This window comes from Myxocyprinus asiaticus, chromosome 3, assembly GCF_019703515.2.
Source record: "Myxocyprinus asiaticus isolate MX2 ecotype Aquarium Trade chromosome 3, UBuf_Myxa_2, whole genome shotgun sequence".
Lineage (NCBI taxonomy): Eukaryota > Metazoa > Chordata > Actinopteri > Cypriniformes > Catostomidae > Myxocyprinus > Myxocyprinus asiaticus.
Window position 1 is genome coordinate 1,604,998 of NC_059346.1, and position 23,241 is coordinate 1,628,238.

At 36.2% G+C, this 23,241-nt stretch overlaps 1 protein-coding gene across 6 annotated transcripts in view; it reads right to left on the minus strand.

Annotated features, from left to right (window-relative positions):
* The window catches only part of golga2 (golgin A2), a 48,284-nt gene that overhangs the window by 19,088 nt on the left and 5,955 nt on the right, over window positions 1-23,241 (minus strand). The window contains exons 2-18 of one of the 6 annotated variants that reach the window (XM_051667360.1): window positions 22,746-22,865; window positions 20,371-20,454; window positions 15,490-15,609; window positions 15,163-15,212; window positions 13,329-13,392; window positions 12,901-12,960; window positions 5,725-5,805; window positions 5,205-5,243; window positions 5,056-5,118; window positions 2,366-2,459; window positions 2,185-2,291; window positions 2,033-2,091; window positions 1,805-1,946; window positions 1,614-1,703; window positions 1,404-1,511; window positions 1,213-1,300; window positions 30-166 (exon numbers count right to left, since the gene is read on the minus strand). In XM_051667360.1, coding sequence (XP_051523320.1) covers window positions 30-166; window positions 1,213-1,300; window positions 1,404-1,511; window positions 1,614-1,703; window positions 1,805-1,946; window positions 2,033-2,091; window positions 2,185-2,291; window positions 2,366-2,459; window positions 5,056-5,118; window positions 5,205-5,243; window positions 5,725-5,805; window positions 12,901-12,960; window positions 13,329-13,392; window positions 15,163-15,212; window positions 15,490-15,609; window positions 20,371-20,454; window positions 22,746-22,865 — 1,506 coding nt within the window. The remainder of the gene's footprint in view (window positions 1-29; window positions 167-1,212; window positions 1,301-1,403; window positions 1,512-1,613; window positions 1,704-1,804; window positions 1,947-2,032; window positions 2,092-2,184; window positions 2,292-2,365; window positions 2,460-5,055; window positions 5,119-5,204; window positions 5,244-5,724; window positions 5,806-12,900; window positions 12,961-13,328; window positions 13,393-15,162; window positions 15,213-15,489; window positions 15,610-20,370; window positions 20,455-22,745; window positions 22,866-23,241) is intronic. The other 5 variants (XM_051667367.1, XM_051667379.1, XM_051667372.1 and 2 more) reach the window with 5 other exon arrangements.

The following is a 23,241-nucleotide window of genomic DNA, read 5'->3' on the forward strand; positions in this document are numbered from 1 at the left end:
TAAATTTACTGTATAGGTGTGAAGGTCACCTGTGCTTGGTACTGTAGACTGAGAGCATCTCTCTCCTGTTGAAGGCTGTTGATGGTTTCCTGAAGTGCCAGTTCAGTTTCTGATGGCCCCGAGATCTGTGACACTGACTGAGCTTCCTGCTCTTTACTCATCACAGCTGTGGACGAGAGACACATCTGTCATAATTTCTCTCTAAAGAGACTAAAGAGCTGTTCACACCAAGAGTGATTTGCAGCGACACAGAGACTAGAACACGTTTATTTTGAATGAGAGTTGGTGAGATTTGAGGCGACTGCTGGCAAAGCAAAATAGCAGTTTAACTACGGCTGGGCGGTAAATCCTTGTGAGGACCAAGTATTGAGAATCAACCTGTTCTGTGAGGACATTTCTGGTTGTGAGGATCTTTTGGGTGGTCCTCACAAGGGAAATAACATATTAAATTATGTTTTATTGAAATTGTAAAAATGCATAAAGTTTTTTGTGAGTGTGTTTAGGGGTAGGGTTAGGGTTAGGGGATAGAATTAATAGTTTGTACAGTATAAAAATCATTATGTCTATGAAGAGTCCTCATAATGATAGCTGCACCAACATGTGTGTGTGTGAGTGTGTGTGTGTGTGTGTGTGTGTGAGAGTGTCTCTGGGTGTGAGTGTGTCTGTGTGTGAGAGAGAGTGTGTGTGAGAGAGCGCGAGTGTGCGCAAGCAAGTGTGTGTGCGTGAGAGTGCGCGCGTGAGTGTGTGAGTGTGTGTGTGCGCGCGTGTGAGTGTGTGTGTGTCTGATTGATAGAACCTTCATTTCTGCCAATCAGATGAAGTTTACCATTTTTATTAAATAAACAAAATTGATTTCATTAAAAAATGACTGAACAGTACACAAGGGTTAAATGATTGAATCTACTTGGCTACAATGGCTGTTTGGATGAAATGATGGTTCCTCTGATTAATTTTTTTTTTTTTTTACAAAATCACTTTTGAGACATTTCAGAGCAAATACATAATTATCGAGATATATTTGTATATCGGCAATAGGCTGAAAATATTAAGATATCATTTTTGTAGCAAAAAAAGTTTTGCTACAGTGTGAATTTTCAGTAATAATGCCTACATGATGCATTGTTTCATTGTAATACCTAGTTAAAGTTAACATTTGCACACAGTGTAAATAGCCTGTACAGGTGTGTGTATATGAGCGCATGCGTTATATACCTGCAGCGTTCTCCATTTCTGTGATCTTCTCCTGCAGCTCTTGAATCTGAGCTGCACTGCTGTCCCTCTCCTCTGACATCACACGCACCTACACAACACGCACATGCACACACACTCAGACATGTCAATACACTCTGGAAGGGTATGAGGGGGGTGTGTGTGTGTGTGTGTGTGTGTGTGTGTGTGTGTACCTGTGACAGTAGTTGTTCAGTCTTATCTTTCCACACTCGTCCTTCCTCTTGTATCTGTACAGCGTACTGATCTCTCTCTACCTGCAGCTGAGCGACTGACTCCATCAACTACACTCACACATACACAAGAGACTGCATTAATTCATCTCTGATTCACAAAATTCACATGATAATGTTCAAAGGCACAGAACAACCCCTTCACATACACACCTGAGCAGTGCGAGTCTCTAACTGGTTTTTCTCTTCAAGGAGAAGTTGAACCTGCTGGTGTTCTGACTGAGGACCAGACTGACTGGAGAACTACACACACATTCACAGAGAGAGACGGACGGTTCAGTTTCAATAGAAAACAGGCTGTTTTTAAATTATGTGTACACTGAGTGTGGATATTGTGTTCTGACCTGTTGCAGCATGACGTCGGCCATCTCCAGACGCTTCCGCAGTTCATCCAGTTCCAGTTTCATGACGTTGTTCTCATTTAATCTCAGCTTGAGCTGCTCAGAGAGTTCAGAATTCTGCTGCCTCGAATCCTCACTCAAATTACTGACAAACAGAGAAAATGTTCACATCTGCTGCTAAAGCAAAAAACAACACATTGATGGAGACAAAACTAGACTAAACACACTTACTTAAATCTGAGGACTTCTAATCGTAAACTGTCTCTCTCCTTTTCAAGTTCTTTATTATGCTGCAGAAAAAAGACAAACAGGACATTTTTAACCCAAAAGTGTTTCACTTTGTGAATTCAGTAGATAATGAAGACAGATCTAGGATGTGGTACCTTCTCAAAGAGTTTCTGTTGTGTAGAGACAGTAGATAATGTTCTTTCAAGTTCAGATACTCGTTGTTTACTAGCATGAAGCCTTGAGTTCAGATCCTCTGCCTCACCTGCACATACAAGAAAAGACACTTTAGTATGATGTAATAAAACTGAATGAGTGAGCATGTGATATTGTACATACCTGTTTTCTGTCGTGCTGCCTGCTGTGTGTAAGACAGGGCCGTTTGTAGCTCGGATTTCTCTGACACGAGGATGCCGATGGTCTGAATGTGAACCTGAGAAACAACACACACATTAATTAAACGCACACCAGACTTCATGTGTGTACAGCAGGGCTGGCAAAGTTAACATGTTAAAAACAGATGCACTGGCATAGACATTTAGGCAGCTACGATGGTCAATAATAATTTTTTGGGGGCCTGGGTAGCGAGTATTGGCGCTGACTATCACCCCTGGAGTCGCGAGTTTGAATACAGGGCGTGCTGAGTGACTCCAGCCAGGTCTCCTAAGCAACCAAATTGGCCCGGTTGCTAGGGAGGGTAGAGTCACATGGGTTAACCTCCTCATGGTCACGATTAGTGGTTCTCGCTCTCAACGGGACGCGTGATAAGATGCGCGGATTGACGGTCTCAGAAGCGGAGGCAGCTGAGACTTGACCTTCGCCACCTGATTTGAGGTGAGTAACCACGCCACCACGAGGACCTACTAAGTAGTGGGAACTGGGCATTCCAAATTGGGAGAAAATGGAGATAAAATTAAAAAAATATATATTTTTTTTATTATGGCTGATTGCTAATTTGATGGCTGATATTAATCGCTCTATATTGTTTTGTTTGTTGGTATAAAAAAAATAATATAAAAAAAGGGTTTCAAAAAAAGCTCCAATCTATAATTTTACTTAAAGGAAAAATTAATATGAAACATTTTAAATGTACAATTCAAAAACACAGAAAATATTATTTTTGCAACCTAGCATTAAAGAAAAGAGATTACAGTTTGAATTGAAAAATATAAATAAGTCCTGATACTGTCTTCCACTCAGGTCAGGGCTTTGTGATAGCCGCTCCAATATCTTGACTTTGTTGTCCTTAAGCCATTTTGTCACAACTTTGGAGGTATGCTTGAGGTCATTGTCCATTTGGAAGACCCATTTGCGACCGATCTTTAACTTCCTGGCTGACGTCTTGAGATGTTGCTTCAATATATCCACATAATTTTCCTTCCTCATGAAGCCATCTATTTTGAGAAGTGCACCAGTCCCTCCTGCAGCAAAGCACCCCCACAACATGATGCTGCCACCCCCATGCTTCACGGTTGGGATGGTGTTCTTTGGCTTGCAAGCCTCACCCTTTGTCCTCTAAATATAATGATGTTCATTATGGGCAAACAGTTCAATTTTTGTTTCATCAGACCAGAGGACATTTTTGTCCCCATGTGCACTTGCAAACTGTATTCTGGCTTTTTTATGGCGGTTTTGGAGCATTGTCGTCTTCCTTGCTGAGCAGCCTTTCAGGTTATGTCGATATAGGACTCGTTTTGCTGTGGATATAGATACTTGTCTACCTGTTTCATCCAGCATCTTCACAAGGTCCTTTGCTGTTGTTCTGGGATTGATTTGCACTTTTCACACTAAACTATGTTCATCTCTAGGAGTCAGAATGCGTCTCCTTCCTGAGCGGTATGATGGCTGCATGGTCCCATAGTGTTTATACTTGCATACTATTGTTTGTACAGATGAACGTGGTACCTTCAGATGTTTGGAAATTGTTCCCAAGGATGAATCAGACTTGTGGAGTTCCACAATTTTTCTGATTTTCCCATGATGTCAAGCAATGACGCACTGTGTTTGAAGGTAGGCCTTAAAATACATCCACTGGTACACCTCCAATTGACTCCAATTAGCCAATTAGACTACCAGAAGCTAATTGGCTAATTGTCTAAAGGCTTGACATCATTTTCTGGAATTTCCCAAGCTGCTTAAAGGCACAGTTAACTTAGTGTATGTAAACTTCTGACCCACTGGAATTGTGATATTGTCAATTAAAAGTGAAACAATCTGTCTATAAACAATTATTGTAAAAATTACTCGTGTCATGCACAAAGTAGATGTCCTAAACGACTTGTCAAAACTATAGTTAGCTAATATTAAATCTGTGCAGTGGTTAAAATATGAGTTTTAATGACTTCAACCTAAGTGTATGTAAACTTCTGACTTCAACTGTAGGTTGGAAAAAGTATGTGAACCCCCCTAGGCTAATGACGTCAACAAAAGCTAATTAGAATCAGGTGTTGGCAAACCTGGCATCCAATTAATGAAATGAGATTGGCGGTGTGGGTTAAAGCTACTTTGACTTATAAAAAGCACTCAAACATTTTGAGTTTGCTATTCACAAGAAGCATCTGCTGACGTGGACCATGCCTCTCAAAAAAAAAAAAGAGATCTCAGGAGGCCTACGATCAAGAATTGTTGCTTTGAATAAAGCTGGAAAGAGTTACAAAGTTATCTCGAAGAGCTTAAATATTCATCTGTCCACAGTTAGACAAACTGTCTATAAATGGAGATGATTTAGTTCTGTAAACTATAAAAAACATGACTAACTGAGATATATTATTTTTATCTATCTATTGATATTTAAATGTATTAATTGAAAGCCTGATATGTGATTAAAACAATTCTAATATGTAATAGCATTCAAAACATTATGCATTCACAGTTTTTTTATTCATATGTGGTAATTTACACTTTTCCGTATATATTTCCCTCAAGCAGAATGAGTTCACATGGTCCTTCAGTGTTCAGCGGATGTTTAATGATCTGTTTTAATTTAATTAAACGTGTCTGACTGTCAGTGTACTGAGTAATGTGTTCACCTGTAGCTGTTCACGCATCGCGCCCTGTTCTTTATTAAATTTCTGCTCAAATTCTTTACGCTCCTGAGAAGACAAAACACACAACATGAGCGCAATTCATCAAACCAAACAATAAATGTAGGAATCAAATAATAATTTGGGCTGCAAACCTTCTGCAGTTGTTCAGAAAGCTCTTGAGACTGCTTCGTCTGAAAACACAGACAAAGATCAAATATGCCAATATGCTCAATATTTAATCATGTGCATCTATTAGAATGACATTCACCAACATTGCTCAGTGTAAAACAAAGACTTGAGCACACAGGTCAGTTAGTATAGGTTACTGGTTCAAGACAACATGAAATCGATCATATTCACTTTTCTTAATAAAAGTGAGTATTAAAACAATGTCATCATGCATTTAAACGTGCACTAGTGTTGGGATAAATGCAATGGGCCTTATTCATAAAACACAAGCAGAACGAATGTGTGTTAACTGTTCTTGAATTTATTCTTATGTAAATTTTTCCATTAAATTAAAACAGATCACTTCTGTAAGAATGGTTTCACTGTGCTTGTGGTTCATGAATAAGACAACACGTGTACATTACACGCACGTGTGTGTGTTTAACTACACCTTTAGCAATAATACAATGAGGAAATAGTACACACTCCAACAGACACTCTTACCAGTGTCTCGAGTTTGGCTGAGAGCTGTGTGTTTGTCACCGTGCTGGAGTCCAGCGCAGCTGCCAGCTCTTGGTTGCGAGTCTGACGTGTTGGCATGCACAGAGAGAGAGAGAGAGAGAGAGAAAGAAAGAAAGAGAATGAAGGACAGAGAAGTGTAATGTGGCAGCCAAACAGAGGTGTGATTACATGGTGTAATACAAAGAATCTCGTATATAAAATAAATATGAAATGAGATATATTTGAAATCAGACGTCCTTCACACAGCCAGTAATGTCTGATATATTACCTCTGTTAAATACCACATGAAATCAAAATTGTAGTTTTGTGTCTTTAAGTACAGGTGTGTAGTTGTGGCAAGGGCAATATCTCAGTTACTATAAGAATTAGGGTCAAAAATCCAATTACACAAATGTGCGTTTTCTCTAGCAGAGGTTTTGTATGTTGGTTTTAAGCATCTAGTTCAAGACCCTCTTAAATTAGAATAAGTTTTGTGAATTCGACCCTTCAAAGTGAATTTTCACTATAATAATATTGTTTATATAGCTCTTGTGTAAACGTGAACATTTTTAAACCACACTGGTATACATTAATACAAGAGTCAACATTATTATGAAGGCAGATTTTTACTGATAGGTTCAAATGTGTTCTTAGGACAAAGGTACTTTTCATGAAAGTCAGTTCGGGGTACGCTGTCACACATGATTTCAATGTCTTAAATGTATACATTTTATTAGGGATGGGACGATATGGTGATCTCACGATTCAGTTGGATATACGACATGAGGTTCAAAATTCAATATAAACTCGATTTGATATAACAACACTTTAACGTCAAAATATTACAGAAAATTGTTTATTCTCTGAAAAAAAATTAGAAAAATGCTCATAATTTCTCATGAAAAGTTGTTTAATACACAATATAAATGCTCAAAGTTTAAATAATAAGAGTTTCTCTTTAAGAAAAGATCACAAACACGCTCAAAATAGTGTGCTTCATTCAGGCTGATCAGGTGCAGAACAAGCAATAGAACTGAACAAAAACTGTCCTGCAAAAAGGTGTATATTTATATTTTAATAATTTGTTTCTCATCATTATTATAAATCACATTTTAACTTTGTAAAATAAAAATTCTACATTATATTAATTAATATTATATCATGAAATGGTATATATAATAATGATATGAGCCATCACTGTTTGAAATAATGTGCACAATTTACAAGTAATAACATTGAGTTTACATTCATTTGTATCAGAAACACTAAAAAGGTTACTGTCACTTTAAGAGTTCAATGAGCGGCACACAGTGTTCCGGTTCAGCGAACATCAACGAGAATCTCTCGGTTTCTTTAGCGCATCCATGCTGCATGAGATTAAAATTAATATTTATTTCTACTTCTTTATCTGAGTGTAAAGAACAGATCATATTAAGACACATTATTCAATGAAAGTGGAGTCGCCTCATCTTTGATGGACACACATTACACGGAGGAAACGATCTGTTTTAAGCTCAAGCACTTTTCATCAACACAAGGTGATTTTCCAGGTATTCCAGTACTTACATTTCTAAAAGCTAAATTCTAGCACTTTAAGGACCTCGTGTGAACCCTGTAAACACTGTAGAAAAAGTGAATAAAAAGCTAACTAGCTAATCACGTAGCTACTTTCATTGTTGTCAGCGGAGTGGAAGCTAATGTGTAAACATGTATTCACCAAACTGTTTTGTTCAGGATTCACAGTTTGGTACCCCCTTCAACCCAACAATTCCAGTTGTTGCATTTATAAAATGTGATATTTAAAAGTCTGGTTTACCACCGTTGAAAGTTTCCCCTGAACTTGTATAGCAGAATATGGTGTAACACCACTGCCGCTGTTTATCTTGACTCGGCAGTATTAATATAGTCAGCATTTGACTGATACTAAACAGTACTGATGTTTATTTGGCTATTTATTTTATTTTTATTTATTCTTTATTTTAATGGTCAACATTTGACTGATACTAAACGGTACTGATGTTTATTTAGCTATTTATTTTATTTGTATTTATTCTTTATTTTAATGGTCAGCATTTGACTGATACTAAACAGTACTGATGTTTATTTAGCTATTTATTTTATTTTTATTTATTCTTTATTTTAATGGTCAGCATTTGACTGATACTAAACAGTACTGATGTTTATTTGGCTATTTATTTTATTTTTATTTATTGTTTATTTTAATGGTCAACATTTGACTGATACTAAACGGTACTGATGTTTATTTAGCTATTTATTTTATTTTTATTTATTCTTTATTTTAATGGTCAGCATTTGACTGATACTAAACAGTACTGATGTTTATTTAGCTATTTATTTTATTTTTATTTATTCTTTATTTTAATGGTCAGCATTTGACTGATACTAAACAGTATTGATGTTTATTTAGCTATTTAATTTATTTTTATTTATTCTTTATTTTAATGGTCAACATTTGACTGATACTAAACAGTACTGATGTTTATTTAGCTATTTATTTTATTTTTATTTATTCTTTATTTTAATGGTCAGCATTTGACTGATACTAAACAGTACTGATGTTTATTTAGCTATTTATTTTATTTTTATTTATTCTTTATTTTAATGGTCAGCATTTGACTGATACTAAACAGTACTGATGTTTATTTAGCTATTTATTTTATTTTTATTTATTCTTTATTTTAATGGTCAGCATTTGACTGATACTAAACAGTATTGATGTTTATTTAGCTATTTATTTTATTTTTATTTATTCTTTATTTTCTCAGTGTTCACTTATAGAATTTGTTGACAATGTATAATAATAATGTCAAATATTCTTTGGTAAAAATATTTGTTTAAGAAAGCAGCCTTCTGAGTACTTTGCATAGTCATATCGGTGCAAAATTGTTGAAAAATCCACATAGAAAAGGTCTGTTTTCATTTCAGCTCAAACATTAATATAATCAGCCACCATATCGGTAATCGGTGAATTTTCCCTCTCTAAAATCGGTATCGGTCTCAAAAATCCCATATCGGTCGGGCTCTAAATGTTAGTAAGTCTTACTCTGACGAAAATTACATTGTAACGAGGCGGAGGGCGGGGCTGGCCCATGAGGACACACGGCTGGCCCTGAATTGGGCTAACCAGCCAGGATGGGGATAAAGACGAGCCGAAGGCACCAGTTCGAGAGAGAGAAAGAGAGAGAGACGCATGCGGCCGCGTTGCATGTGTTTATGTTTGTTTTATGTTGAATGTCTTATTAAACTTTGTTTACTGTTCAGCCGGTTCCCGCCTCCTCCTTGCCCGTCCTTTATATGTTACATATATATAATTTTAGTCAACTAAAATATTTTTTAGTTGATGACAATGTGAAAAATGGACAAAAGTGTGTCAAACTGTAACAGACTAAACTTTAATCAAATATTCAAACATTTAAAAAAAACATTTATAACCATTTTCTAATTTAAACATGTCTCAACATATAAATATACATAACTTGAGCTCCTGAAATAATAATGAATAGACTGAAATATTAGCTACTTTTTAGAAGTTATCCTACTGTACCCTGTATTCATCATGTTTTAGAGACTTATTCATTTTCCGTGAAAGGATAGCACATTGTGTGTAGCATGTTTCTTACGGAAACAGTGTTTTCACACTTGCGTTAGTTACGCAACGCAAATTAGGCATATTCTGACTAGCGCGTCATTTAGTTCAAGTTCACCTGTTCATTCACTTCACTGTGTAGATGTAAGCTGTTATATTACATATAGTGATTAAACTCATGTATAAATAGGATGAGTTTGAATGAGGTATTTACCCCGTTTTGAAGCAGTTAATTTTGTGTTCAACTCACGCAGCTCAAGCGGAGAAATCCCCAATTATTCATGGATTAGATGAATCCATATCTAATATCTTCTTCTATATATAGAGTTTCTAGATGTTTCTTCTTCTGTTTATATCTTATATATAGATAACTGTCATTTTTATTTCGTCATATTTTCATCAACACAATGCTTAAAATAGTTTAATTATCGTCATAATGCGCCTTTTTCGTCTCATCTTCATTATAGTTGACAAAATCAAAAAACCCTTCGTCAATGTGATTTTTCGCTGACGAGAGTAACACTGCATTGTGACAACTTACCCCATATAATATGACAGCATACCCCTCTATTGGGGCATGTTGTCACAAAAGGTCAATGAACTGTATCTTTTTTCCTGAGCAAAAAACTGTGAAAATGTTTAATATATTTTTTTGTAGTCAAAACTTTACGCAAAAACTGACTTTAAAAAATAAATCCACTCTGAGAAATATTCTAGAGTAAAAAGTGTGACAACTAGCCCCGGTCTCACACATTTAAAATGTACAGCCCTTCAACCAACATTTGTTTAAAGGGGTTTATGCAGATTTTTGCCTAATCAAATCCTCTGTTGAATGAGTCTGTCCCTCCCCCTAATACCACCCGCCTCTGATTAAATGGCAAGAGGAAAACAATGGTTTTTAGGCTGTGACGTAAACTAAAGGCTATTGGCCTCTTACAAAAAAATAAAAAAATAGGCAGCAACAAGCCATACAATAAGTCTCACACCAACTTCCTGTTTAAATAGGAAAGGTCATCTCAGGAGTTTCTTAGAGAGTTTTTCCTTGTAATTTCATGGGGTGTTTAAGCAAAAAAAGCACACAAAAAAATGTTTACTCTCAGAAAGGGCTATTAGGGCAGGAAGTTCAACTCCTTTCTAGTTATTTTTGGCATTAAATAAAGCATATTCATATTCAAAGTTTTTGCAGATTTCCATGTTGGAGGAAAACAACTGAATGTATGTGTGGAAATAAAAGTGAACTGAAGCAAATAAACATCCTCAGTTTGAACACTTCACAAAACCCTCGTGAATTAACCTCTGAGAAAGGTTGTCAAGTTGATTTAAATCAAATGTAAAATGTAATGCACATATCCCGTCTGAAGACACACAGTGTGTATAACTGTAGATTAAACATTGTTCTGTGTGTGTTTGTGCAGTTGACAGTCAGACTGGTTTGAGTGTGAAGCAGGATGTTTGTTCAGTGTGTATCATTTGACCGCTGATCCAAAGGCCAGAACTAGTCCTGCAGGACACGTGATAGTGTGGGCTGGGAGAAATATACAGTGGCAGGAATTAGCTGGTTTTCTGCATTAATTGCTCATAAAATGTGATCTCATCTTCATCAAAGTCACAAGTATAGACAAACACAATGTGCTTAAACTAACAACACACAAACAATTATAATCTTTCATGTCTTTATTGAACACATCCCATTAAACATTCATAGTGCTGTGGAAAAAGTAAGTGAACCCCTTGGCTAAAGATGCCCAAAAAAGCTAATTACAATCAGGAGTTGGCAAACCTGGCATCCATTTAATGAAATAAGATTGGAGGTGTGAGTTAAAGCTACTTTGACATATAAAAAGCACTCAAACATTTTGAGTTTGCTCATTCACAAGAAGCATCTTCTGACGTGGACCATGCCTCGCAAAAAAGATCTCAGAAGACCTACGATCAAGAATTGTTGCTTTGCATAAAGTTGGAAAGGGTTAAAGTTATCTCGAAGAGTTTAGATATTCATCTGTCCACAGTTAGACAAACTGTCTATAAATGGAGATGATTTAGTACTATGGGTACTCTCACTAGAAGTGGCCGTCCAGCCAAGATGACTCAAAGGGCACACTGCAGAATGATCAATGAGGTAATAAAAGAACCCTAGAGTGACAGATAAAGACTTGAAGGAATCATTGGAACTGGTTAACATCTCTGTTCATGAGTCTACTATACAGAAAACATTAAACAGGTATGGTGTTCATGGCAGGACATCATGAAGGAAGCCGCTGCTTTCCTACAAAAACATTTCTGCACTCCTGAAGTTTGCCAAAGACCACCTTGACACTCCACAACACTACTAGGAAAATGTTTTGTGGACTGATGGAAGTAATGTTGAATTGTTTGTGAAGAACACGCAGCACTACGTATGGCATAAAAAGGGCACCGCATACCAACATGAAAACATCACCCCAACGGTGAAGTACGGTGGAGGGAGCATCATGATTTGGGGCTGCTTTGCTGCTTCAGGGCCTGGACCGCTTGCCATCAGAGGGAAAAATAAATTCCCAAGTTTATCAAGATATCCTACAGGATAATGTCAGGGTATCTGTGCGCCAGCTGAAGCTCAGTAGAAGTTGGGTGATGCAGCAGGACAATGACCCTAAACATTGAAGTAAATCCACTACAGAATGACTTCAAAAAAAGAAAATCCACCTTTTGGAGTGTCCCAGTCAGAGCCCAGACCTTAACCCAATAGAGATGCTGTGGAATGACCTCAAGAAAGACACCAGACATCCTAAGAATATATCTGAACTGAAGCAGTTCTGTAAGGAAGAATGATCCAAAATTCCTTCTGAACGTTGTGCAGGTCTAATCCGCAGATACCGGAAACACTTGATTGAGGTTATTGCTGCCAAAGCAGGATCGACCAGTTATTAAACCCAAGGGTTCACTTACTTTCTCCACAGCACTATGAATGTTTAATGGGATGTGTTCAATAAAGACATGAAAGATTATAATTGTTTGTGTGTTGTTAGTTTAAGCACATTGTGTTTGTCTATACTTGTTACTCTGATGAAGATGAGATCACATTTTATGACCAATTAATGCAGAAAACCAGCTAATTCCAAAGGGTTCACATACTTTTGCTTGCCACTGTAACCACATCAGCAACTACACTACATTACGTTTTACATTAGAAGTGTGCACAGCACAGATACAAGAGAAAAAGCTTCATGTACACTGGTGTTTATAAGACCAGACAGATTCTGATGTTTATAATGATGTTTGATCTGTAAAGTATGATGACGATCAATCTGTGATGTAATTGTGGAAATACAAAGTGACAGATGCTCTCAAATAAAACACAGACTGGCACGCATTAGCCACTGTAAACAAAGACTAAAAACCGTTGCCCTCTTCCCACGGCTATAAGCTATTTTCATCTTAAGACCTTATGCTTTAATAAGATTATCCTGCTTGAGGGAGATCAGTGAAAGGTTAAAGTGGTAATTATAACCCTCTCATGTATTTTGCATATGTATTTAAACTGTTATTTAGCATCTAAAATAATCTTGGTTTATAAAGTAGTATTGATGTACCTCCAGTTCTTTCTCACTGATAGTTGGCGATCCGCTGTCCCCGTTGACGTATGTCGTTGACTGGATTACATCCGAAAGGAAGAAAAAAATAACATACATGTTAATAAAATGTCTTTGACTATTTACCACACAAACATTCATTGTCAACTGTTTGTCAACTTATTACTCATTGCTTCTATTCCAAGTATAGCAGTTCAGAATATGGTGTATATTTGTGTTTATTTCTATAAATCACTCCATCTAATTTGGTTCATTTGGGCAGAACCATTTGAGTTTGGCTCTTAAGGTCAACATGAAATCAAAACTGACTATTTACTTATTGACTTATGCTTGATTCTTCAGTGCACATTATATTAAAAAGCCATTGTTTTTTCATAATCGGTCGTGTTGTCTTTAAAGGAAGCAGATTGACAGGTGAAGTGACTCACTTCAGACAGAAGTCCATTGAGCTGCTGTGAGAGCTGTCTCAAACTCTCTGTAGATGAGAACGGCCTGCATAAACATAAACAAACATGAGTTGTACATTCTGTAATAAAATAGGACTATTTGGTGAGATGATTATGAACAACCATAACCAACATCTGGAATGAATAGTTTTTGTATGGATGGAGTATAATTATGCGTCTTTTCTCTCCACATTGCAAAAATGTGTTCTAACGAGGCACGACTAGGGCTGTTATGGTGGCAATTTTTTACCATCGTGGTGGTTAAGGGCGAATCACAGCCGGTGAACGGTGTTGTTCAGTGGTTGAAGGGCAGGGGAGCTGGTGCGCGCGAATTACGCATTTATTGTGGATCACATTTTAAAAAGTGCGTCATGGAACATAAAATAAAAATTAAACCCTTTGCAAAAATATCACAAAATTGCAAAACTTTTTGCAATGGTTTAACATTTCTGCCTGATATAGCACCATACAGCCTATCACATCAATGACTAAAAAATCCAGATTGTCAAATTTTGTTAATATTGCTAAACTCCAGGGCCTGGGTAGCTCAGTGAGTAAAGACACTGACTACCACCATTGGAGTCACAAGTTCAAATCCAGGGCGTGCTGAATGACTCCAGCCAGGTCTCCTACGCAACCAAATTGGCCCGGTTGCTAGGGAGGGTAGAGTCATATGGGGTAACCTCCACGTGGTCGCTAAAATGTGGTTCTCACTCTCGGTGGGGCGCGTGACGAGATGTGCGTGGATGCCCGGGAGAATAGCGTGAAGCCTCCACATGCGCTACGTCTCCACGGTAACGCGCTCAACAAGCCACGTGATAAGATGCGCGGATTGACAGTCTCAGACGCGGAGGCAACTGAGATTCATCACTACGCCACCACGAGGACTTTGAGCGCATTAGGAATTGGGCATTCCAAATTTGGGAGAAAAGGGGAAAAATATCCAATAAATAAATAAATATTGCTAAACTTTAATATTCAACACGACTAAATATCACTAAACATCTATACGATAACTAAATAGTTCAGTCCAACCTTTGCTGAAAGCTTTTCAATTGTCAGATGCTTTTAATTTTTTTCGACAGGAAAAAAAGCAAAATTGTCATGATGCTATATAGCGAAAAATCGAGAAGTCGCTTAAAAAAAAAAAAAAAAAACGAAAATTAATACGTCCCTAGGATGAAGAAGGTATTTTATGCAAGTTGATATATTTACATCATGTGCATAACCGCCGCTGGCACTCACAGTGATGATAGCAGCCCTCGGCACGACGCGAAAAAGTGAAAATCTTATTTGGTAACACTTCACAATAAAAGCCCAAGTATACTTCAGTTTTAAGCATCCAGCCCAGTTTTTCCTAGACATGCTTGGACAGTATCACAAAGCAGTTGTAGTGTGCATGCGTGAATATGTTCATATGGGTTCGCGGTCAAAAGAGCATATTTTAAAGGCTAGAGTGTGCGACCGTATGCAAGACGGAACGCCACATGGAAAAATGAAGCATACCCCAGCCTTAACGGTTGTTTTTGTTAACATCATTTAACATGAACTAACAAACGAACAATAACTTTACACCACTTATTAATCTTGGCTAATGTTAATTTCAACATACACTGATACATTTTTTTAATTAAAAGTTGTATGTATGCTAACATTAGTTAATGCATTCTAAACTAAAAACAAATAATTGTATTTTCGTATAATAAAGCTGAAACGTGGAATTCCTGCACCACCAGACGGAAGAGCAAAAATAAACACGGCTTTCAAACACCAGTAAAACTAAAGGGCTGTTTGTGAACTAGAGGGACAAACTCACCTTTTTTCTTCCACATGATGTTGATCACCATTTGAATCTGCTGTTTTCTGCTGGAAAAACATACAAATAAAAAACTAAACTTGAGAGGCCAATTAGGACAGACTTCCGTGACAAAGCATAACCAGATATAAACCAGACAAAGCAATGCAATTAATTGACATACATGGATCCTGTTCAAATCATCAGCAGGTTTTACAGCAACAGCACACATGTGAACAGCCAAATGACAACCGCATCAAAAGCACCTATGATGCCCAAAACTGCTGTCTAGGAAGGCAGCTCAGCAGGTTTTGAAGCACAGCACAGATGAGTGACATACAGACACACCTGCAGGACAGCGTTATCAGCGACACACTCAGTGTTAATAGCAGAAGCGAGGTTACGCTCAGGTTCAGCGCTGGTCTCCTCCAGATCCTGAGAGACCCGGTTCACCACATCCACATGATCCTGATGCAACACAGCCACAAACACACGTTAAACTCAGACACATCAGTGGGTTAACACACTGTTACACGTACACATATCAGAGTACAGATGCATAACAGTTTTTATTATTATGAATCTGGATAATTTGTGACAGGTGGCTTGTTTGTGTGCTTTATGAGTGTGTGTATTGCAAGCCCTTTCGACTTTTAATAATGTGCAGAATATGAATTACGCTGTAGATATCTACAATAAAATTTCACTAGTTCACATAATTCACTAGATCTCATTCTTGATATCAGCGCTGGAATTACTACTAGTGAAAATGATCATTTTTGATATCTGTAATCAAGTTTGCACCAAAAATGACACATCTAGCGGAGGCTGTTAAAAACTTGAATAGTTTTCCATTAAATTAAACCCAAATCATTATCAAAAGGACAAAGATGATTTACTCTAGTCATTACTGGATGATATATTGTACATATCTTTTATATAGCCTACACAATGTATTTTCAAATACAAGTATGCCTTTTTGTGGTTTGACAGCTTAAATGAGACCTATTCAATGCCACATACAGGGAAATTGCATAATAAACATCATTTCCAATCGTTCAGTTTGTGCAGTTACACCAGATTCATACACTAACCTGCAAACTCATCAATAGCCTAGTTTCCATCCACTTTTCACGCTATTTTGTTATCGACAAAGTGAAAATGCATTTGAAATATAATATAATTTATAAATGGTGTGCTTGATGACGTCATGCTTAAAAAAACACTTTGTCGCATAAGTTTTGGTTTAGCGCAAAAGAAATCTTCCCTGAAGCCGTTTCTATACAGAAATGTGTGTTTATCGCTAATTCGCCTCCCAGATGTCCCTAATGTTTTTCCTCTGATGTTTTGGTCAAATGGGGAGAGTATTGAGACAATTCATTGAAATTAGACAGCTTACTGTCATTTTAATTTCACAAATAAAAGCAATCAGAAGACGAGGAATTGCAATCGTAAGGGAACAGTTGCCCTTCTGATAGGACTGTAATATCGGTCCTGATGTTGCGTCTATCGCAGGTTGCCACCGGTTACGACCCGAAAGTGAATCGTCATGACCCTGTTCAAGCTGGTAACCTGCACCAAGTAGTGGAGGAAACTTTCAGTCTTAGTATAAGGAGCATCCATCCATGTGTATCTGCTGTGTGCACAGATATTAAAGAAACATTGATGCGGTGTAATATCAGAGTTTACATATATGATACATTCCTGATATTCAAGAGGATATTTTAAACAATCATCTAATCTAAAGCATCACAGCTGCATTATGTCCCGCATATTTCTCCAGCAACTTTTAACGACCAACTGAACTTAATTATCATCTAAAATTAATGTTAGCGTCATAATGCAATGTACATTTTCTGAATGCGATCCGAGGTAAAGAGGGTTAGATTTAAAATATTTAAACGTTTTAAAATGTTCAAAAGCTCGTTTTCTGAAAGTGAACTCCACATTGAACAAATAGTTCTGATAGTTTATTCTTGATAAATGTCTAGAACATTCTGAGAATGTCATTCAGACAACTTTATTCATCTACAGAACAGGGTACGGCTAATTTAAGTTTGTGTAAAGAAAAGGCATATATAGGTCTAAAAATATATATTTTTTTCGTTTGGTAATTAATTTATTTTTAATTTAATGCGTTTTTCATTTGGTAATTTATTTTATTTAATATAGGGAATTTTGCCAGCATTTTTTTAAAAGCTAAACAATTTTATAGAATTGGGCTATATGTTAGTGTTCCAGCACATTGAAGCTTTTCTCCTAGTATTGTGTATTTATTTTTCATTTAAAACAACAGACGGATGTCTACCATGATTAAATTAATCACAAACAGTGACCATTCATTTGTACTCCATGCACTTGTTGATGTGAATGATGGCACTCCTGGAAGTGTCATGTTTGCAGTGATCGGATCTTTATGCCGTTCAGATCAATCCATAATCACGTATAATAAATTGGCTTTCAATGATGTATACATACCTTGTTGTCATGATTAACACAGGCTAATGATTGGGATAAATTCTGTCATGTGACACTACATTTTTGCGTTAATGCCAATATTCTCGACAAAAAGTGTTTCCAAACCAGTTTTTTACGACATTTGATTAGCGCATAAACTCTGTGTCGATACGAGTTAAACGGAAAAATATTATGTGGACACTTGTGAAATTTAGCGATAATTTGCATTTCCATCAGCTTAATTTTGATGCGCTAAAACTTTTTCCGCAAAAAATCCTTTGATGGAAACTTAGTTAATCTCACTTTGTTTATTCTTAAAAGTACCACAAAAACATTCATAACTTTGGATTCCAATCAGCTCGTAATGTGTGTGTGATATGCCGTAACCTGATTCAGTAAATGTTATGGCGCCCCCTTGTGGTCTCCTAAAGCTATTACGTCAGACTACATTAAATGAAATGCAACTGGCGGTTAATTGAAAGCACACAAATTAGGCTTCTAATTTAAATGTCGACTGATGTTAATATATCAATGCCTCAGAAATGTATAGATAAAATACCGCGCTGATCAATAATTGATTTAGTTGATTTTGCAGATACCGATAACCAAGGTGGTGGAAAAGACCAATAACTGATTAATCGGCTGGAAGTTTTTAAAATCGGTTTATTGAATGTTTTGTTAACATTCTTCACAGTGATGGTGACAGAGTCTTGGCTCAATTTCAATGAACTATATGAAAATACTCACCGAATCAAGCTTTTTGAAGCCTACTGTATATATTCACTAGATGAAGGGTTTTGGCCACAGAGAGAGAGAGAGAAAAGAGAAACTATCGAGAAACTTTGTCGATAACCGATACTTCCAAAAAGCAATTATCGGCACAATTAATTGCCAAAAACCGATATATTGATCCTAGTAAACGCAGTGATTCATGTCTAATGTGAATGTAAACAGTGGGACCAAAATATCAGACTTGAAGTGTAAATGCAGCCTAATAGACTTTCCGCTGTCTTGTAGAATATGTCGTTAATATTAATCAAACAACAATAACACGAAAACCAATCACTGCTCTTGGCTGGATAACTAAAAAAAGGATTATAGCATTATAATCATACAGTGAAGACCTCTAATTAGAGCAGCCCAAAATCATGATGCTCCCTCCACCGTACATCACTGTTGGGATGATGTTTTCATGTTGGTATGCGGTGCCCTTTTTACGCCATATGTAGTGCTGCGTGTACTTCCCAAACAATTCAACATTAGTTTCAGTCCACAAAACATTTTCCCAGAAGTGTTGTGGAGAGTCAAGGTGGTCTTTGGCAAACTTCAGGAGTGCAGAAATGTTTTTGTAGGAAAGCATCGGCTTCCTTCATGATGTCCTGCCATGGACACCATACCTGTTTAATGTTTTCTGTATAGTAGACTCATGAACAGAGATGTTAACCAGTTCCAATGATTCCTTCAAGTCTTTATCTGTCACTCTAGGGGTTGTTTCTACCTCACTGAGCATTCTGCGGTGTGCCCTTTGAGTCATCTTAGCTGGACGGCCACTTCTAGAGAGAGTACCTATAGTACTAAATCAACTCCATTTATAGACAGTTTGTCTAACTGTGGACAGATGAATATCTAATCTCTTCAAGATAAATTTGTAACCATTTCCAGCTTTATGAAAAGCAACAATTCTTGATTGTAGGTCTTCGGAGATCTTTTTTGCGAGGCCCACGTCAGCAGAAGCTTCTTGTGAATGAGCAAAGCTTTTTATAAGTCAAAGTAGCACTAACCCGCACCTCCAATCTCGTTACATTAATCGGATGCCAGGTTTGCCAGCTCCTGACTGTAATTAGCTTTTGTTGACGTCATTAGCCTAGGGGTTCACATACTGTTTCTTGACATTGTATGTTACATTTCGTCACTTTTTAAAACTGTTAAAAACTTTAAGCACTGTTTTCATAACTGTATCTTTGTTCTATTGTTTGTAATGTGTTTCTGTGTTTTTACTTTATTACTGACTGTTAATTACTTGAGAACTTGAAAATGTTTCCTCAAATTAGTTTTTGTGATGGCTTCAAAATTGGTATTGAAAATAATAATCAAATGGCTTTCATATGCAAGCAAAATGAACATTATAACTGAAATATACCCAAATGAATCAGAATCAGATCTAATCAGAATTTAATAAAGAGCTTCATCTAATTTAATCAGAAAATATGTATCGATACCCAGCCCCATAAGCCACCAAAATGAAAATATGAGGAAAAAGATATAGCTGTTTTTGTGACCGGTGCAGTTTAATTGAGAGACACTGAGTGGCACTTTTTGTCACTGGGAAACTTATGGGCACAAAACATAACCATATGGACAAAAATAAAGAGTAATCTTCATTATGAAATATTATGTTCCAAATACTATTTCTCAATTCACACATCATTGGCAGATGACAAAAAGTGAATTCCGGAACCTGCTGGCCAGACACGCAGATGCAGCACATTTATGTAAAGATGACTGATTCCAGACATATTATTTCACTTCCAATTTGCTGGTGATTATACCAAGAGATACACCTTTACATGTCAAATACATATTGAAACCTAAGCAAACAACAAACCTTGTTCAGATGATCATAAACATGCAAAAATATCTACTAAATAAACCAAAAAATGAATAAACTTCCTGTGTCAAATCAATGCATGCAGTGGAATACAGAAGACCAAACTCAAAGAGGAGAGGATGGAAACGGAAACAGGAAGTGAACAGTGACAGCAAGCCGCTCACCTGACTGCTGTTGACAAATGGAGGCTGAGAAACACCATTAGTCATACTTAAGTCAGACACCAGAACTTTGAGAATATTCTCAATCTACAGGGGAAGGAGAGGAAGACGGTGACAGCACAGGACGAATCATTACAGTGATAGAGTGACAAACGAAGCGTACAGGAGGCAGGAAACACAAGACGAAGGGTTAGTAGAACGCGACTGACCAATTCACCATGATAAACTACCAAACTGAACGTTAATCAGACCTTTTAGTAATCAAGACTGTCTGCAAAAATCCAAAAACATTACAATCAGTAGCTGCTGACATTTTTGAGCATATCTAATCCCAATATACAGGAACTCAAGACCTGTTTGAAAACTAATACTACCAAAATAACATTCCGTATGGGAATCATTGCGAAAGGAACATTTTCCTGAATACGGTACACTTAGATGTTCCTTTATATTTTTAAAAGAAATATGGTGATTCTCACCAAACATGTCAAGACAATTTCTCCGTTCAATTTCACTCCAAAATCAAAAGAAACAAATAAAAAAAGTCATATTCTGCATATAGAAAACGAAGCCTATTTTTAGGGTAATTATGATTTTTTACATTGTGACATTTTCATGATAGTTACACACATTTTTACCCCCCCAATTCTCATTACCGAAACATGAAAAAACGATTGTCATTATGATATTTTCATAATAACGCAATGTGAAAATACTGCTATAACATTTAAATTATAAAGTATTTATAAATCATAGTAGTACTCCGTTGGTACTGCCTTACATTTTTACAAGGGCTGTCAATCAATTACAATTTTTAATCGAATAAATTACATGGTATACCGATTAATTAATTGAATTATTCACAGTTAATTGCATACATAAATATTTACTGAGAAAGCTCCTCAAATAACAATAACTCAATATTTAATGATTAAATAATTATAAATAGTTATATTTAAATAATTATATATATATATATATATATATATATATATATTATAAAAAATAATAATACAGATAATTAAAATACATTACATTATTTTGGAACACAAGTGAAGCATTAAAAAGACAATACAAAAAAGTGATTTTAGAATGCAATATATTGTTTATTTCTATATTATTGAATATTAGTCTATCATTGGCGTACACTTCACAACAATTCGTTTTGCAACTGAATTCGTCAATCAGTCCAAGGTAGATTTATTATAAGAGCTTGTTTAAGGATGTATCAATGTACACCTGCGTCAGACGGACACTTATGGAGCGTATCTGTTGCGTCGCGTCAAAGCTTTTAGGTTGGTGTGTCAAGTTAAACGTAGTTTAATACTTAGAAAAACATCTTGAGATCCCTGCGTTCAGATTTGTGCTCCATCAAGCTGTGTTTGAACACAAGACGTGTTGTCTGCTGTCTGTAAATGTGGTTTGTTCTCTGTATAAGCTACTCGTTGCCTATACAGCTGAAGTTTCACTTACTGCCCCCTGCAGAAAACAGGTGGTACTACAAGCTTGAATTGCTCAGATGAAAGGAATATTCCTTATTACAGTCCGGAGACATGATTAATTGCGTACATTTTTTAACGCATTTTTTACATGTTATTTAGAATTAACACTAAAACGACAGCCCTAATTTTTACTGATTTAAAAAATTTTTTTTATAATTTTACACCATTTTTTTTTTTTTTTTTTACTGTAATACAAAAACAAACAATTCTTTTGTAACGGTAATGATCAAAAGTAAAAAATGTTAAAATGATAAAATACAAATTTTAATGGTCTAAATGTAGGTTTCATTTTCTTCAAGCAAAATTTTATTTCATATTTATTTGGGTTAAATATGGACACAACATTTTCTTGAAATGGTTTGTGAGAATCACCCAATAAAAGGCACAAATCTTATGCTCTTTACTGTGTGAACCATTATATACAATAGATAAAACAATTATCTAACATTAAATTCACTTAGCATGGAAAGTATCTAGTTTTAAACATCAAATATCTGGATTCCTCCCTAAAAATTTTGATTTTGGTCTGTCCCATCATGACCTTCAAAACTGCATCAAACAATTAAAAGAGTCCTAATTTTTACATAGTTTGTTTAACTGATATTCAGTTCAGGAAAAAAACAAAATAGCTATACCAAAGTAAGAAATACGATTAAACTATTATAAGTTTATCAATAACAAGAAACCATGTAATGACGTGGACATAAATTATTTTTTTGAAGGTTAAGCATCTCCTTTTACTCCTGATAAAAAAATCAGTTTCAAGCCCCATTTTGTTCTCTTTCCATTCAATGTGCCAAAAGGCAACAAGACAATCAGATCTCAACTTTGCGATCAGACAGAGTTTGGCCCTTTAAAGCGCTGATTTTGACTCACATTGTCTGGCGAGTGTCTGTCAGCAGGTGTATCAGGCTGATCTCCCCCTTTGACTTTCCTCTTCTTCTTTGGTCCAGCACTTCCTGTAGATGGTGTGGTCTTCTGCTGAAACTCCTTTAGCTGCAGGATGAATATGCAGAAATATAAACACACAGAGCAGAGCTCAACTGATGTTCTTGGCTTAACCCCTTATATTCTGGTGCATTTTTGGGCTGCCACATGCAATTTTTCACCCTCAAATTTAAAAGCTCACCATTCACACATACTGTGGACTAATTGCAAAAACGTGGTCTAATTTTTTCAGAACACCCCCCAAATAAAAACAAAGACTCAATTTATTCATTAAAAATATTGTATAATGTTTATAATCATATGATGAACAGAAATTTCCACACAAAAAAAAAAAAAATTGTAATCACGTAATTCTAGTTATGTTCACTTTATTTTTTATATTTTCTCTCTATCACATTCCATCACAATATACAGATCTGAAATG